Source organism: Balaenoptera ricei, chromosome 7, assembly GCF_028023285.1.
Source record: "Balaenoptera ricei isolate mBalRic1 chromosome 7, mBalRic1.hap2, whole genome shotgun sequence".
NCBI lineage: Eukaryota > Metazoa > Chordata > Mammalia > Artiodactyla > Balaenopteridae > Balaenoptera > Balaenoptera ricei.
The window spans coordinates 55,055,665-55,073,764 of record NC_082645.1 but is presented as its reverse complement, the minus strand read 5'-3'; the positions used below and the strand labels follow the sequence as shown (position 1 = coordinate 55,073,764).

Genomic DNA, 18,100 nt, shown 5'->3' with positions numbered 1-18,100 from the left:
TGTGACAAATTTCTACCTCTTCTTCTTTTAAATCTAATAAAATCCAAAGTTGAGCACTAGTCTCACTGGATTGCCAGGAAATTAAATCTCACTCAGTATTACAACCTTCTCTCCCAGGACTCAGCCAGAATCCAAGAGGCTTATGTGGTGTTCAGAAGATAGGAAGGCCATCATAGCCTCTGATGGCATCCTTACTTTCCGTACTACTGTGGATCCCTGAGGCCAGTATTCCGGATCCAGCTCTGCTGGGCACACCATGCAACCATTATTCTGAAGTTTTGCCTCCTTCTGGGTGCACTGTCACAGATTAGGGGGTGGCGCCCTAGAAATCACAGGACCCTATTGCATTTGGTCCCTGTCCCAGTTTCTGAAAAGGGCTCCTCCCTCTCTTGCCTCAGAGGCACTTCTCTGGCTCCTTCTGCCCGCCAAGAAACCAACTCATTTCTTTAGTAAACTTAGTCCTTTACAAAAGACCCCAAAGCTTAAACTGCTTTAAAATAGAATTTCCTGAAATGATGCAAATGTCCTCTATCTGTCCTGTCCAATCCAGGAACCACTAGCCACAGTGGTTCCTGAGCATTTGAAATGTGGCTAGTGCAACTGATGTATCTAACTTTTAATTTTAATTAACTGTAATGTAAACAGCCTCATGTGGCTAGCGCCACCTTTCTAAAGGCTTTTGCTTTCACCCTGCTACAAAAATACTAATGGCCTAGCCATCCTCATGAATCTGGCGAATGGAAAATATGGAGAGCAATACGATACAGCATCTCAAGAAAGTTCTCTGGTGGTGAGTAGGGGGGGTGTTCGTTGCGCTGTTCAAATTTCCTGCATGTTTGAAAATTCTCAAAATAAAAATTTGTGGGAAAAAATATCCTGCCGTAAAAGCCCATTTGTAAAGCCCAGTTACAAATGGATTTATGAGCAGGGATCTTGAGGGATGAGCTCCAGCTGTTTTAATTCAGTCGATTCAGACAAGTGGTAGGACTGATGAGGAGGGCCCAGTGCCTGAGGAATCAGGAGATGGCTGTGAAGAGAGAGAAAACCCGGGTACTTGGACGTGAGAACAACAACAACAAAATCTCAGCCGTCAGGGGAAGCAGACGCTCCTCCTCCAGGCGCGCCTCCGAATGGGAGGGTTCTCTTCCCAAGGGAGACGGAGGCGGTGCCTTCGGGGTGGAGGGACCGTCAGCGAGTCAGTGGGAGGTGGTGCGCTGGTGAGCTTCTGGCCTAAGTTGTTACAGATAAAGAAGTCAGGCTGGCGGAGTGAGAGGTATTTAGGGCAAGCAAGTCGGAACCAGAAGCTAGGAAGAGGCAACCTGGTGGAGTAGAGGCATCACACAGCGGCTGTTAACACACAGATGCTGAAATGGATGCAGGAAGGGGAGAGACCAAGGGAAAAAGGAGAGAAAGGAAGATGAGTGAGAAGAATTGCATTTGAGGTACCCAAAGAAGACCCTGCTAGAGCATAACATCCTGCGTAACCGAGTCTGCCGGGCAGGCGCGAAGTCGCTCTTGGCTCCTTTATTTTTGCAGACTGAGCTCTTGACGTTAGCGTGTATTGACTCCAAGGAGCGTTATGACTGCTTGGAAACACTGCCATAAACAAAGTTTCCAGAATCAGACACCTAGAAAGCTAAGGCCTGATTCTTCTCAACCTTAAGATAAAAATTAGAACAGAGCTCTGGTTATCTGACATCCAGAAACAACAGTGTCTAGGAAGATGTGCAGTGTGAATTTGATGTCAGGGAAGATTTTTCAGATGTGACCTTGGACCTGAGTGAGTAGAATCTAAAGCAATGTACTGTCTACCTCAATGTCACACCAGGCGGAGGGGGAGTGATCACTATTCTTTGTTCTTATTCTATCGACCAGAAAAAGATTCTTTAAAGAAGTAGAAGGAAAGACAGATGGCATCTTGACAAGATATTCAGTATATCACAGTTGTAAACATTTAAATAATTCATTGTTTCTATTTCAAAATACCAGACTCTTTTTGAAATCTATTTTTCTGTGTTTTCTCTCTCCTACTTTTGCATAGATGAAATGTCAAGATATAGTCAAGAACATCAAGAAAAAAATAACTCCTGGTAAGTCTGTGTCATGGTATTTGAGTAGAAACATTCGTTACATCTGTTAGTTCAGGTAAGCAAGAAGCAAATTTCCTGTTATTAGAAGTTCTTAGCCATCAGATATCTGAGCTGCTCAGGTATTTTTAAAGAAAAACAAAGTATCATTCAGTGGTCTAAAAGAAGTTAATTGTAGGAATTGAGTGGAAGGATTCCCTGGACTGCAGCAAGTTAATGTGAGTTTCACTTCATTATTGATATATTAATCCTTAAAACTGGGCAAAGACCACACAGTTTAGTCTGTTTATTGCACTTACTAAAACAGCTATTAAAGCTGTCACTACTTGTCATTTATTCATTTCCTTTTGTGAATATCTCTTCAAGGTCTGTCTCCTTTTACTAGACTTTAAATTCTGAGAGGAGAAGACAAGAATTTTATTCTCTGCCATCAGCACTCATTAAACGTTTGGTGAATAAATGAATGATTAAGTAACACATGGTTAGAAATCTGATCACTTCCTCAACTTTCTCCATAGTATCATTTAGCAAAAAAAAAAAAAATGTGAAAGGTAAGCGACTGACGATTATCATCATCTCCCTAATTTACTTAAATGAATAAAACTGGAGAATTTTAAAGGGATGAGTTATGACAACCATCTTATTTTTTGCATCAGCAGACACCATGCTTCATGCACGATTCAAAAGAACGGTACGTTTGTTCTGTGTTATTTGGAGAAGAAAAGAGCACTAGATAGCATACGGAAGGCTGGATGATGTCAGGGAGGTAAGATGTCTTGCCCCATAGTCAGCTCATTAGGTAAGAGGCTTTCCTGTAGCTGTGGTATGAACTTTTACAAGGTGGTTTTCAATTTTTGAAATATTTTCACATAATCTCATTTAGTCTATACACTAACAAAACAAATATTACAATCCTAGTCCCAACTGCCCACTGCAAATGTATAAACTAAAGCAGAGAAAAGTTAACAACTTTGCCCAAAGTTGCAAAGTTATTAAGGGATAGAGCCTTAACTCAGATTCAGCAATTTTGACTTCAGTTAACTTCTAACTTTTCCATGGTATCACCTGTGAGACTAAACTCTGTGCCAATTTATTTGGATTTCATACATATTTACTCTCTATATTTTCTGCTTCAACTTTATGGTAAAATAGCCTTAAGAAGAAAAGACAAACACCTCATCTCTTTATCATTCATAACTGCTTTGAAGGCTAGATCGGGAGTAGAAAACTGTGAGACCTTGGGTAGATTATTTCATATCTTTGGGCTTCATTTGTAAAATAAAGAGATTGGACAATCGTTTCTAAAGTTCCTTCCAGCTCCCAAATTTAATGAGGTCATAGATTTATCTCTGTTTTATTTTTTGGGTACTTACTTTTACTTTTTTCTTCACCAGAACCACCTATTTTTCTTAAGGGTTTCCTTTAACTTCTCCAATAAATGATAAAATAATATATATACAAGTGAATCGGTGTAAGAATTGGGGGGAAGAAAGCCAAACAGAGGCACAATTGAAGGGCTTCAACAGTCCTATAAGATTTACTAAATGCTTATGGAATCAATACTATGCTCTGTGTTCAGAGTACAAATAATTATAGGTTAAAGTTATTCAATGCCTACCATGTATCTAACACTGCTGTGTTCATTAACTATTAACTCATTTAATCTTCTTAACAGCTTTCTGAGGTATTAGTCCCACTTTACAGCTGAAGCACAGAGAAGTTAAGTAGTTTTTCCAAGTAAACAGCTTGGGAATGGTGGTGTCAGGATTTGATTGCAGGTGGCCTAGCTCCAGGGACCAAGATGTTACCCATCTCACTATATTGTGTGGCTTTAAGGTACTCCCCATTTAGTAGAAAAGATTAAACAAACAAAAAATACACCATAACTATAATGCAAAAAATATAAAAGTGTGTTAAGTCTTACAGAGCACTATGTGTTTTACGGAAATTAATGGTTATGTCTATTATGTGTCAGGAACTTTTCGTATGTGGTTAGGTGTTTAGTTTCTTTAGTAAATACGGAAAGTTAAACTCAGGAAATTACTTTCCCGAGTCACAAAGATAATGGCATGCCAGGAGTTCCATCTCACGTCTGGGAGACCATATTCTTGCTACTGCACCAGGCAATCTCACACATCCAATCAGTTATGGCCATCCCTAAAGGCTTCACAGACAATGAGATTTGAGATGAACTATGAAAAAAAGAGTAGGTTTCTTTTTTCAGATGGAGAAAGAGCTCAGAGCAAAGTAAGGAAAGGCACCCAGAAGAAGGAATGGTTGTCCCATTTGCCTGGAATAAAGGCTCTATGAATGGAGAAGTAGGAGATAAGGCTTGAAAGACGATGAAAGGTCTTAGATGGCAGACTCAAACGTTGGTAGGTAAAAGTGAGCCAGTAGAAATGCTTGAGCTAAGGAACACTTCAGTTTTTCAGGGAAGACAGAGTTTTTCCTGGCCTGAGATCCAAAAGAAACTACTCACGTGAGGCCTTATGCAGGGAACAAGTTTACCAGGCGTGGCAAAGCAAATTCCCAAAGTAGTTTTAATCCAACAAACACTCATGGAGTGCCAGGCATGGTGTTTTGTGCTAAATACTTTAACCTTAGAACAAAATTGAACAAAGGAAATTTTATAAAGGGCTAAATTAATAGGGCCCAAGTGTGCAGCCTTCCAATAGTCCGACAGCCCAAGTTTAGGCTTTAAAGATCTCAGAAAGGTAGTTTGATCATCTGTTCCTTTAACTATGATCCTCAGAAATTTTCTTCTGGATGAACTCTTCACTTGAAGCCAAAAGCATACAGGTTAAGATTATACACTCGGATGAGCACCTTAGTTTCTGATATTCTCTGCTGCATACCAAGTGCAGATTAATCCACAGGCTTTGAAAATCAGACCAGCAGGTATTACCAGCTGTCCTTTATCACAAACATTTAGCTTGACTATGAATGATGGAAACAAACAAAAGCAATCTTCATGAAAATAATGTGTGCCTCTCTGGGTAGAATGCTCTTTTAAGGGAAACCAGTGAGAAATATTGCCTGGCACTGAAGTCTGTAATCATACTCACCCTTTCCCTCAAGATTGTCATTACCTAACCTACTGGCATGGAAAAAGGTTAATGTTCGTTGACTGCTTAACAAACTTAAAATCTGATTAAGGCAACTACGAATCACATCAACTCAAGTAAGATAATTAGAACTAGGATTGAAATTTGGGATCCATGTAAAAGATTCCACAAAGATTACTTAAACCTCAAATCTTATTTTAAAAATATCTTTAAGCAGAAATAGGAAATCTCTTTGTTCATTCTATTTCAATTCAATTCACTAAGTAACTGAAGAAATCTACGAGCAACAGACTGTTGCCTGATCGGTGCAAACATAAACGTTTGCGTAGGGATTAATTTTATTCTCAGTTTAAAATCAGCAGTGTTATTTTTTTTTTAACCGAAAAAATAGGTTTACTTCATTGGTTCCTCCCATTATCAGGGCTGGTAAAAAAAAAAAAAAAAAAAAAAAGACTAATTTAACGTGCTTTCTAACAAAAAACACGGGATTGCAGCACTGCCTGCAAAGATGGGCGCAAGAAGCTCATCCCTTTCTGTTAAGAACTTGTGATTTTTCTGCTCCACCTTGTGGCCGTAATGCAACTACTACATGTGAAAGTTAAAGGTTTTTCTCTGAGCTGGTCAGGCCTTCTAAATAGACGCATTGCGGGAACCCGCCTCTACACAAACGTGTAGAAAATGGTGTCTTGCTTTGTAGCCGGAGATGGGAAACAGACTTGCCCTTTTTCCTACGTCCTCCCCCATTTCCTTCATTCTTTAATTCCTAATCCTCAGGCCCGCCCACCCACGGTGCCCCTAGGGTCATTTCGCTGTTTGACCTCCGCCTCACCCAGCATCCGGTTGGTCGCGCCCCCTTCCCCACCCTCCGCCCTCCCTCCGGGTCCCCGCCCGTGCCTCGACCCCCGCAATCCCTGCCGCGAGGGTCCGCCCCCTCCGCCGGCAGCCAATGGCGGCGCGGCCCCGCCCCGCCCCGCCCCTCCCGCCGCGTCCCAAGCTGGTCTGGGCCTGGGCTGCGAGACCCTGAGACCCTTGGCTCTTCTGCTGGGTTTCGGCAGGCGCGCGCCCAGGAGGCACGCGGCTCGGCCTTGAAAGCCATGGACTCGCAGGGGCTGAAGGTGAGCAAGAGCTGGCCGTGTGTTGCCGTGGGGGGTGCCGGGCTGGCGAGGGGCCGGGGGGCGTGGGGAGCTCGCGGGCCGACCTGGCTAGGCCGTTGTAACCCTGCGGTACCTACCGCCCCGGCTGGCTAGGTGCCCCCGCCTGGGGTGCGGGCCTGTAACCTACATCACTTGCTCTCCCTCCGCGGGCCCTGCTTTGCAATCTTGAGGTCTGGGCAGCCTTACCCGCGCGCTGCTTTCCGAATTGCCGTTAGTGTGCTTTTTCCACCCTGTTGGTCGTGTTTACTTTTACTTTTGTACCCTGTTTACTCGGAAGGTTTGGTCAACATAGGACGCCTAGTGCGTCTCCCGGGTGCAATTTTTAAGGACTTACAGCAAACTAGTGCCAGTTCCCCCCGTGGGACGGTAAAACGAGCACGGAAAGATGATACGAAATCAGTTAAAGACATAGGCTTGAAAATGGAGGAGTATTTTAGGGTGATGGTCTTCTCTGTTTATCACTGATGCATCCGTTCAGCAAATATTTAATGACGGTCGACGTAAGAAATGATATGAAAACAAAGACATGAGACTTGAAAGTAAAAGAAGTTACTTTTTAGGATGATTATCTTCTCCATTCATTTGTTCACTGATTCCCTTATTCAACACATATTGATGGAGGGCTAACTGTGTGTCCACTGGAGCTGGAGATAGTGATGAACAGAAAGGAACAGTCCCCGCCTTCACAGGGACTGTGAATTTATAATCTAATGTTGGCGAAAACCTTAATTAAATTAATTCAACAAATGTTTATTGAATGCCTCCCATGTGTCTGGCACTATTCTAAGCCTGAAGATAATAAGCCCTGCAGTAATAAAGCTAAGAAAAACCCTCCCAAATCTTTCTACATTTGGCGAGGGGGAGTCAGTCAGTAAACAGGTAAATGCAATGCGTACCATGTTAGCTGGTGAGGAGTGGTTGGAGGACAGTTTGGCAGTGATGGGGGTGCTGGAGTGTCTTTTGCTTTTTTGCCTAAAGTTTTGCATTATCTTCCTGTGAAGCCTTCCCTCATCCCCTTAAGTATTTTCATCCCCTTAAATTTATCCTTTGTACTGCCACCCAAATGAATTTTTTAATAAAAACACTTTCATGCTAAAAACTGATTTAACTCCTCATCACTTAGACTAGAGGATCAACTCAATAGGAGGCCCTTCTTGACCCTAGCTTTCTTGTAACCTTGTTATCCATTAATCCCTGTTCTACTTAACGTTCTAGAACAGGAGCCTTAAGTAGAACAGCAAACTTTAAAGGGCCAGGTGGTACATATTCAGGCTTTATGGGCCATAGGGTCTCTGTGGCATCGAATCTGCCATCGTATCATGAAAGCAGCTATAGACAATACTTAAACATGGCTTTGTTCCAATAAAACTTTACTTACGGACACTGAAATTTGAATTATTTGAATATAGCTCCCTGTGCTATACAGTAGGAACTTGTTGTTTATCCATTATCTATATAATAGTTTGCATCTGCTAACCCCAAATTCCCAATCCATCCCTACCCCACCTCCCCTCCCCCTTGGCAACCATCAGTCTCTTCTCTGTGTCTTAGTCTGTTTTTGTGTCGTAGATAAATTCATTTGTGTCATACTTTCGATTCCACATATAAGTGATATCATACGGTATTTCTCTTTCTAACTTACTTCACTTAGTATGATAATCTCTAGTTGCATCCATGTTGATGCAAATGGCATTATTTCATTCTTTTTTATGGCCGAATAGTATTCCATTGTGTGTGTGTGTGTGTGTGTGTGTGTGTGTGTGTGTGTGTGTATATACACACACACACCACATCTTCTTTATCCATTCATCTGTCAATAGACATTTAGGTTGTTTCCATGTCTTGGCTATTGTAAATAGTGCTGCTGTGAACATTGGCATGCATGTATCTTTTTGAATTTTCTCCGGATATATGCCCAGGAGTGGGATTGCAGGATCATCCGGGATCATACAGTATCATCCAGATATATGCCCAGGAGTGGGATTGCGGGATCATACGGCAACTCTATTTTTAGTTTTTTGAGGAACCTCCATACGGTTTTCCATAATGGCTGCACCAATTTTATTCCCACCGACAGTGTAGTAGGGTTCCCTTTTCTCCACACCCTCTCCAGCATTTGTTATTTGTAGATTTTTTAATGATGGCCATTCTGACCGGTGTGAGGTGGTACCTCATTGTTGCTTTGACTTGCATTTCTCTAATAATTAACGATGTTGAGCATCTTTTCATGTGCCCGTTGGCCATCTGTATGTCTACTTTGGAGAAGTGTCTATTTAGGTCTTCTGCCCATTTTTTGATTGGGTTGTTGGGCTTTTTTTTTTTCTTTTCTTTTTCTTTTTATTTATTTATTTATTTATGGTTGCATTGGGTCCCCGTTTCCGTGCGAGGGCTTACCCCCGTTGCGGCAAGCGGGGGCCACTCCTCATCGCGGCGCACGGGCCTCTCACCATCGCGGCCTCTCCCGTTGCGGAGCACAGGCTCCAGACGCGCAGGCCCAACAATCGTGGCTCACGGGCCCAGCCGCTCCGTGGCATGTGGGATCCTCCCAGACCAGGGCTCGAACCCGCGTCCCCCGCATTGGCAGGCAGACTCCCAACCACTGCGCCACCAGGGAAGCCCTTTTTTTTCTTTTTTTTTCCTGAGTTGTTTGAGCTATTTGTATATTTTGAAAATTAAGCCCTTGTCAGTTACATCATTTGCAAATATTTTCTCCCACTCCGTAGGTTTTTTCATTTTGTTTGTGGTTTCCTTTGCTGTACATAAGCTTTTAAGTTTGATTAGGTCCCATTTGTTTATTTTTGCTTTTAATTCTATTACCTTGGGAAACTGACGTAATAAAACATTGGTGCGATTTATGTCAGAGAATGTTTTGCCTTATGCTCTCTCCTAGGAGTTTTATGGTGTCATGTCTTAATATTTAAGTCTTTAAGCCATTTTGAGTTTATTTTTGTGTATGGTTGAGGATGTGTTCTAACTTCATTGATTTACATGCGGCTGCCCAGCTTTCCCAGCACCACTTGCTGAAGAGACTGTCTTTTCTCTATTGTATATTCTTACCTCCTTTGTGGAAGATTGACCGTAGGTGTGTGGGTTCAAATAGTCTTTAGATTCTAGTCTCAGTTGAAAATTTTAAGCTTTTCTGGGACAGGAACCATATCTTATTCATCTTCATGTTCACCGTACCTAGCCCAGTGCTTGGCACTCGTAGCAGTCAGTAAATGTTTGCTGGATTGAACAACCTAACCTGAACCAAGGGAGTGGAAATAGGTGCGGGGAGTGGGAAGCAGACTAGAACAACAGAAGAAGAACCTACTGACTGGTTAGACTTATGGGGACTGTGCAAACAGGAAGAGAGGATTCCTGACGCCATGTCTGGCTTGGGTTTTGGGGAAATTGAAATAGGAATCTGGAGCTGCGATGAGAGGTCTTGGCTGGACACGTGTTTTTTTTTTTTTTTAATATCAACATTCGGGGTTTGGAGGAACTTTTTTTTTTTTTTTTGGAATAGGAGTTTTACAGTATGATATCTCAATTAATCCTTACAATGACCCATAAATGACTACCAGCATTTTACAAATGAGCAAACTGAGTGACTATAAGATGGACCGGAAATTTGAAAACAGGTCTTAAAATCCATGCCCTTTTTATGATACCATGCCACTGCCTTTTAGGAGAGTTATAGGTGCTTAGTGATACTAAACGCTGGACAGAAGTCAAGTAAGATGATATTAGAAGTGTCCTTAGTGTGGCAAGCTAAGAAGTCATTTGCAACCTTAGGGAAAGGGCTCTGGAGGAAAACTGCACTTTCCTGAGGTGTGCTGCGGGGATCTTGGAATTGGTGTCCGGATCACACTTCGAAGAAACAGTGGCTGAGAAGGGACTGGAGAACAGTAACCACAGGAGGGAAGCAGAGTAAAAGTTGGAGTATGTTTGCCAGACTGTTCTAGAGAAGCATGTGGACTGTAGCCCTCCAGAAACAATGGACTGTTAAAAAAAAAAAAAAAAAAAAAAAAGCTGTTCAGACACTCATTTTAATCCTGTCAATCAGTGCTTCGTCTGTATTTCTTGCTCCTGCTGAACCAGCTGAAGAGTCAGACCAGGGAGGTATGGGATGGCCCGAATTGGTTTGTGGGAGTGAATCAGGTATATCACGGTGATAGTGAATATGGTTTCCCTCTTTGATTAGGTTAGCAACTAAGCCTTAGATGTGATCCTGAGAAAAATGGTGTAAAGCATAGCTCCAATTAATCAGAACTTTGTATCTCCTGATACTAGTTTTCTGCCTCATGTATAAATAATATAATTTTGGAAAAAGCCTAATGATAGTGATTTCCATTAAAAAATAGATCCTTTGTTTTACTGACAGTTATTTGTTGTGGAACTCAGAAAACAAGATAACCTTTGACAATCAATTGCTGAGTTTAATTGGTCATTACTTTGTGATGCTATAAAAACAAAATAGAAGGGTTTTTGTTTTTAAAAGAAATCTGGTCTGGTAGTGGAAGCCTCTTGTCTTTTTTTTTTTTTTTAATTCCTGCTTTTTGTCTGTTTTCCCATTTTCTAAAACCTTAAGAAAATGCGGGGAAAGGAAAGAGGTGAAAATACCCTGACTTCAGTATTGTTAAGAAATAGTTTAGGGAAAAAAAGATGGAAATTATTAGAAAACATTGAGTTATTTCAATAATTTTGTGTTCACTGTATTCTACATTCCTTAAGTGCTAGCCTTTAACAGTATTTAAGGAACTTGGAAGAAAAAAACACGTTATCGAAGTTTTAGATTATTCAAGATCTTAGGTTAATATCTGCTTAGAGTATTTCAGAACATCAGAATCTCTTTTAACATTTAGTCTTTATTTCCTCTTAGACTTTGATTAATTACTATTGTCAAGAGAGATATTTCCATCATGTGTTACTTGCTGCCAGTGAGGGAACTAAGAGGTATGGCAGTGATCCCATCTTCAGGTTTTATTATGCCTATGGTACATTAATGGAAGGTATGTGCTAATTATTAAACATTTCCATAAGTTTTAAATTCTTGTTTTGCACGAAGAACAATTTTCACTTCGTAATTTTGATTTTCAGGTAAAACTCAAGAAGCTCTTCGAGAATTTGAGGCTCTTAAAAATAAACAAGATGTATCACTTTGTTCTCTAATTGCACTGATATACACTCATAAAATGAGTCCCAATCCAGGTATAGTATTTAAGTACAGTGCTTAGACAGTTTTTTCTACTCAATTCATTTTGATTTTTCTCAATTACCTTAACATTCAGTCTAATCATACTGTATTATGTATTATCTGTAGATACTATTTATGTCATAGTTGTTTTATCTTCCTGACAAGACGAAGTTTATCAAGCATGAGAAATATGGGTCTTCTATTGCTTTCATATTCCTTATCCTATGGCAGAAGTTTCATTAGTATGTAGGAATTGTTTGAATTAATGTAAAGGTGAATAAATATTAGCAATGGTTAAACCAAAAAAGGACAGCTCAAAACAGGTATATACATAAATTACTCTGTAGCAGCCAACTTTACAGCTTGTTTTGTGCATATATAGCTACATGCAGTTTCTCTCTTCTACTATATCTTGAGCTTCTTAAAAGCCTTTACATCCCCCAGGGGGGCTAGCTCTTTGGAAGATATTCAGTAAATTTTTATCCAGTAGTAGGTTGGGAAATATGATTAGATTATAGAAGGAACTTTATACATAAACCAGCAATTAAAATAGTGTGCACTGTCTTAATACATAGCATATCTTAATGGCTGAGGCAGAACAGTATTGGAATTATAGGTAATAAAAAAGAAATAGTATTGTATTCATCCATATATATCCAGTAACAGCTAATAGCATTGTAAAAATAGATCTTGTTTCAAATAGTTAAACAATTACCAAATGTCAAATTTTTTTAAATATTAGGAAACAGTTTTTTCTTAAGCAAAGTATCACTTACATCCTTCACCCACATATACTTGTACAAATAAAATAAAAAGTTATTTAAAATACTAATATATTTAGTTCATAAACAAATATAACGACTAGATGCTTTCTAAAACTTTTAAGAAAGTGTGGGGAAATGGCATGTACTGTTTATCCATAGGAGTAGGCTGGGAAGACTTTGTGGAAATGGGGACTTGATCTTCTCAGACAGGAGAACTCGATGGGCAAATATGTGGAAATGGTTCAGGATTAGGTTCATCTCTGGATCCCCTTCCTCTATGTTCCAGCAGGAGTGTGTGTAGCTGGAGCAGGGAATTGGTGTAGGAGAGCTGTAGTCAGTAAGCCTTAAAAAAAAGAGAGAGAAATTAACAAAATGTTTTCTTCTTAGAATCAAGTTTTTATTTAATTGGTTACTCCCAAGAGTACTGGTTGTGTTAGAAAATGTGATTTCCAGGATTGTTTAGAGACACCTGAGTACTCACTCGACTTTCCTCCATAATAATGCTGAGTGTGCTTGAGTTCAGGAGAGGCCCAGATGTCTGTCTGTCTCGCCTAGGAAGAGCCTACATTGTTCTCGTACATTCTTCCTGAATGCTAATGTAAGCCCTGTTTATTAAAGGGCTGTGATGCATTAAGAACTTGAGCTGATATGTGGAAAGAACTAGCTTTATGCACACTATCACAGCTAGCTGATGCCCCACTAGGGACCTGATGGAAATCTGGGCAGGAAGGTACAATGCCTGCTCCTGCCCCATAAGTTCTGTTTCTGTATCATGCCTATTTAGTGAGAACTTCTGAAGGTGTTGCAGTGGGTGTGCTGTAGGCAGGGCAGAAGGGGTCCCTTGCCAAGCAATCTCTAGCCCTCCAGAGTACAGTTTTGTTTCCTAAACTCGTAAAGTTGTACCTTAGTAATTCCACATTTAAATTTAAATTTGTATTGTTAGAGTTAAAAGGAAGAGTCACGTACCTTTCCTTGGTAGCCATTTCCAGAAGGTGGTCTGTTAGAATCTCAGTCCTCAACTTTGACATTTCTTCTTTCTGTTGCCTAGCTGATCCACATTTTGATCCGACCTGGGATTTGGATCTAACTGACATTTGTGTCCCAAGCATTTACATAACATTAAAGAGAAGTGATTAGAGTTCTAGGCATAGACCATCTTTTTAAGGGAGCACTCAGGCAGTCAGTATTAACTGTATAAGTAGCAGTTTATACCACCTTTCATTGACCTGTGACAGCAGCCTGGCTTGGTTATATGTTTTAGAATTGGATTAGGAAGTAGGGTAATTTGACTCCTAGTTCTGAATTTGCCCCTAATAGTTGTCTCATTTTAGAATCATTGCCAACTTTTTCATCTTATTATTAAAAAAAAATATTTGCATATATAGCCTTTATGTCTTGAGAATGACATGAACTGTAGAACTGTAGTGTGGTCACAGTGGTCATTAGCCACAGGTGGCTGTAGAGCACTTGAAATGTGTCTCGTTTGAGGACATGAATTTTAAATTTAATTCTAATTAATTTACTTTAAAATTTAAAACTGATACTTGATTCAGTTAGAAAAATTATGTTTAGAACAAGTATATGATTCTGCTTTTTCCAAAATAAATTTTATGAAATCTAAGTATAAAGATTTGCTGAAGAAAATTTCACATCTTAATTGAGATGTGCTTTGTGTAAAGTGCGTACCAGATTTTAAAGATTTAGTAAGACAAAAAAAAAGAATCTTCTTAATAATTTTCAAATCAATTATGTGTTGAAATGATAATTTGGATATATTGGGTTAAATAAAATATATTATTAAAGTGAATTTTACTTGTTTCTACTTCTTTGATGTGACTACTAGGAAATTTTAAATTACGTATGTGGCTTGCATTTTATTTTTATTAGTGCTGCTGTAGAGAGAAGAACTATATTCTCTGCTGTTAATTATCTGACCTATTATAAACTCTTAATCTAGAATTTAATTTTCACTTAATGTCTTTTTCTCCTTCTCCCAGATAGAGAAGCTATTCTGGAATCAGATGCCAGAGTGAAGGAGCAGCGTAAAGGAGCTGGACCAAAAGCTTTGTACCATGCAGGCTTATTTTTGTGGCACATTGGTCGTCACGATAAGGCGAGAGAATATGTTGACCGAATGATCAAAATGTCAAATGGTAGTAAAGAGGTAGCTGGTTTTCTTATTTTGAAATACTAACATTAAAGGAAGCTTATGTTATTTATACAAAAGCGTTGTTATTGCCCACTCTATTCTCATTTTATAAATAACAGCCTTATTTTAATGTTTTATAAAATTGTGGTTCTCTAAGGTTGTTTTTTTAATGTTATTTATTAACTCTTGACAAGAGCCCTCCCTGGTTCCTTCCCCCCCTTCCCTCCTTTTCTTTCTCCTTCCTTCCCTCCCACTCTCCTTATTGAACTGCTCTAGGTACAAGGCACCATTATTTGCACTGTTAATAATAGAAAGATAAAAAATACATAAACTTTACTTTCACGACTGGATCATCTAGCAGTGTTATAGAGCACACACCCAATTAACATTGTGAGAAGATTGACAAATGGAATGAGAGAAGTGTGATTAAAATGTGCAGGAAAATAATAGTTAACATTTATTGCTCATTTACTTTGTGCTAGGCACTATTTTATGTACTCAAGGGGAGATCACATCGATAACTGTTAGGCGAATGAAGAAGAATTTCTTGAAGGAAGTAGCATTTGAGCTAAAACCTGAAAGATGGATACAGTTTCCACAGGCAAAGATTATGGAAAAGGGAAGTAGATACTCCCAGGGTGGGAGATAATAGATAGAAAGGAGAAGAACAAGGAGACGTGTAGGTCTGGGTACAGTGAGAACCTCACACCTGATGGGAATACAGGGTACAGAGAAGAAGAGCGTGAAAGAAAAGGTTGGAAAAGTGGGTTGGGACAAATTGAAGGATCTTGATGGCTAGGTACAAATACTTGTATCTAATTTGATATGCACTGAGGGTCATTGAAGATTTTTAATCATGTCAGTGATGTTATTAAAGTGCAAATTCAGAAGATTAATTTAGCAAATGTTTACAGGATGAACTGACCTGGGAAGAAACCAGAATGCAGGCCCCCAAAGATAGTACTTTCTGGCAGAAGGCTTTAAGGGCCTACACTAAAATACTATTCAGTGGGTAGGAATTTGAGAATTATCAAATACCCACAGGACTTTTCAACTTATTATAAATATTGGGGGAAAGATATTGAGGTGTCAGATATCAAGGATGTCTCTCTGAGGTTTTAAGCCTGGACAATTCAGAGACCAGTTAACGTGACTAGAAAATACTTTGGGATGAGAAGGTAATCTTGGAGGGAGGTGATGTGTTTGGTTTTAGACATTCTATATTTCAGGCTCTGACAGAACAGTGAGATGGAGACAGTAGATGAGCTTTTAGAAAAAGAAGAGAAAAAATTAGAAAAGGTATTGGACTAGAAATAAAGGTTGGGAATCATCCACACAGTTGAAATGATTCAAGAAAGTACAGTGATCTAATGAGTAGAAGTAACATTGTTTAAGTATTCTTACCTGTCTTTTCAGGTGAAATATAGGGAAGTAAATATGATCTTAGTTAAAGATTTATAAGGTTTATTAATTAACCTAGAAATTTTTTGACAGACGAGCAGTTTTCATAATTTTTTATTTGGCATTAAAAAGAAAAATAATCAACGTGTATTCATCTTCTTTCTAATCCTATAAACCTTACAGTCCATTGGCTCACTAACATTTCTGAAGGTAAACGTTCATGGCTTCTTCATTTTTTAATTTCTGAGGCCATTTTATCCTTTCACTTGAAGCTCACTGGACTAGTCAAAGAGGTTGAGATAGTTGCCATATTATCTTAATTTTTAATAAATGTGAAGCAAGGCACTTCTTTTTTCCCATCTTAGTTCATTTGGTCTGTTTCCCCAAAAAGAGGTAACAAATTCTTATTTATGTATTGAATTACATGTTTAGCAGTTATTAGTAATTTATTAGCAAAGCCCCATGTAAGAATATTGGTTATTTAGTATTAAGGGAATATTTTACAAGCTCCTTAATATTAATATCGACCACGGTAGTAATCTTTTTTTTTTTTCTTTTTTTTTAAAAATTAATTAATTAATTTATGGCTGTGTTGGGTCTTCGTTTCTGTGCGAGGGCTTTCTCTACTTGTGGCAAGTGGGGGCCACTCTTCATCGCGGTGCGCGGGCCTCTCACTGTCGCGGCCTCTCTTGTTGCGGAGCACAGGCTCCAGACGCGCAGGCTCAGTAGTTGTGGCTCACGGGCCCAGTTGCTCCGCGGCATGTGGGATCTTCCCAGACCAGGGCTCGAACCCGTGTCCCCTGCATTGGCAGGCAGATTCTCAACCACTGCGCCACCAGGGAAGCCCCACAGTAGTAATCTTAAAGGCTGAAATTCATAATAGTTCCCAAGACTGTAGACTAGCAAGGGTTTGAAAGTGATTTTATTGCAGTTTTATTTTTCATAACATTATTTGATAGAGTGATTTTTGTTACTAATTACAAATAAGAATGATGCTTAGTTTAACTTCTTCATCAACATTTATTTCTTTCATTTCCAAAAAAATGAAAATATTAGAATTATTCATTTTACAGGGACAGGTTTTGAAAGCATGGCTTGATATTACAAGAGGAAAAGAACCTTATACTAAAAAAGCACTGAGGTATTTTGAAGAGGGATTACAAGATGGAAATGATATTTTTGCTCTGCTGGGTAAGGTGAGTTGGCGTTAGGTTAATAAAATGAAGTTTTAAAATTTATTTGTAATATATATGAAACCCAACAAAACCAAGTAGCTCAAAAAGATAGTTTTTATGTTACTTTTATCAACTGTCAACTGCAGGGAGGGACTTGCATTTGTCTGGGACGATGAACAGTAAGCTAGAGAAAAGTACTCCCTGCCAAATTCCTGAATCCTGGATCAGTTTTAATTGTTTTTGTTGTTGCTGTTGGTAGTTGTGGTGGTTCCTATATTATTTACTCACCAAACATCTATGATGTATCTAATATGTGTGAGGCATCACTCTACATACTAGGGATGCCCTAAGCAAAATAAAACCTCTTGCTTTTATGGAGCTTATGTTCTACTGGTGGAGACAGACAATAAAGAAAGTAAGTGAATTATATGCTATATTAGAAGGTGGTAAGTACAATGGAAAAATAAAGCAAGGAAAGAGGGAGAAGTACAACTGGGGTATGAACTTGCAGTTTTAAATGATGTGGTCAGAGAAAGTGACATTTGAGCAAAGACATGTAGGAGGTGAGGGTTAAAGCCCTGTGGGCACCTGGGGAGAGCATTACAAATAGGGGAGTAGAGAGTTCAAATACCTTAAGGCATGTTGAAGGCATTGCTAGGAGGCCTGGAGACTAAAGCAGAATGAGTGAAGGGGAGAAAAGTGAAGGCTAGAGGGAGAGAAGGTGAGTGTCAGGGCAGGTGGGCATGGGGGAGAATGAGGAGAGGCTGGCTGATTCTGTAAAGCCTTTGGCTTTTGCTTTGAACCAGATAGATGGGCAGCCAATGAAAAGAGAAATAACATGATCTAACTTACATTGAGAGGGATGACCAAGTGGCAGTGTCATTAGAAATCATTGGTGGGTGGAAATGTTTAGTTTGGGCTTTTTCTTCAATTCCATGGATGCCGTCTGAATGCCTTAAATTTTTTAAAAAAACATTTTTTATTTCAGCAAAAAATTAAATTTATATTAGGAAAACTATTAAATTAGCAGTAATCTGGTGTGGGGGGATAAAAAAGAAAGCAAGGATTATTGGTGTCTTGGCTCTTGCCAATGTCCCTACATTGCTTTTTCAATTTCCCTGGCTAG

General features: G+C 39.4%; 1 protein-coding gene across 7 annotated transcripts in view; it reads left to right on the top strand.

Annotated features, from left to right (window-relative positions):
- Positions 1-6,144: 6,144 nt before the first annotated feature.
- The window catches only part of TTC21B (tetratricopeptide repeat domain 21B), an 85,541-nt gene continuing 73,585 nt past the window's right edge, over positions 6,145-18,100 (top strand). For 4 of the 7 annotated variants that reach the window (XM_059928015.1, XM_059928014.1, XM_059928013.1 and 1 more), the window contains exons 1-5: positions 6,145-6,267; positions 11,171-11,300; positions 11,389-11,499; positions 14,247-14,413; positions 16,873-16,995. In XM_059928015.1, coding sequence (XP_059783998.1) covers positions 6,247-6,267; positions 11,171-11,300; positions 11,389-11,499; positions 14,247-14,413; positions 16,873-16,995 — 552 coding nt within the window. In that variant the 5' untranslated portion in view covers positions 6,145-6,246. The remainder of the gene's footprint in view (positions 6,268-11,170; positions 11,301-11,388; positions 11,500-14,246; positions 14,414-16,872; positions 16,996-18,100) is intronic. The other 3 variants (XM_059928011.1, XM_059928012.1, XM_059928016.1) reach the window with 3 other exon arrangements.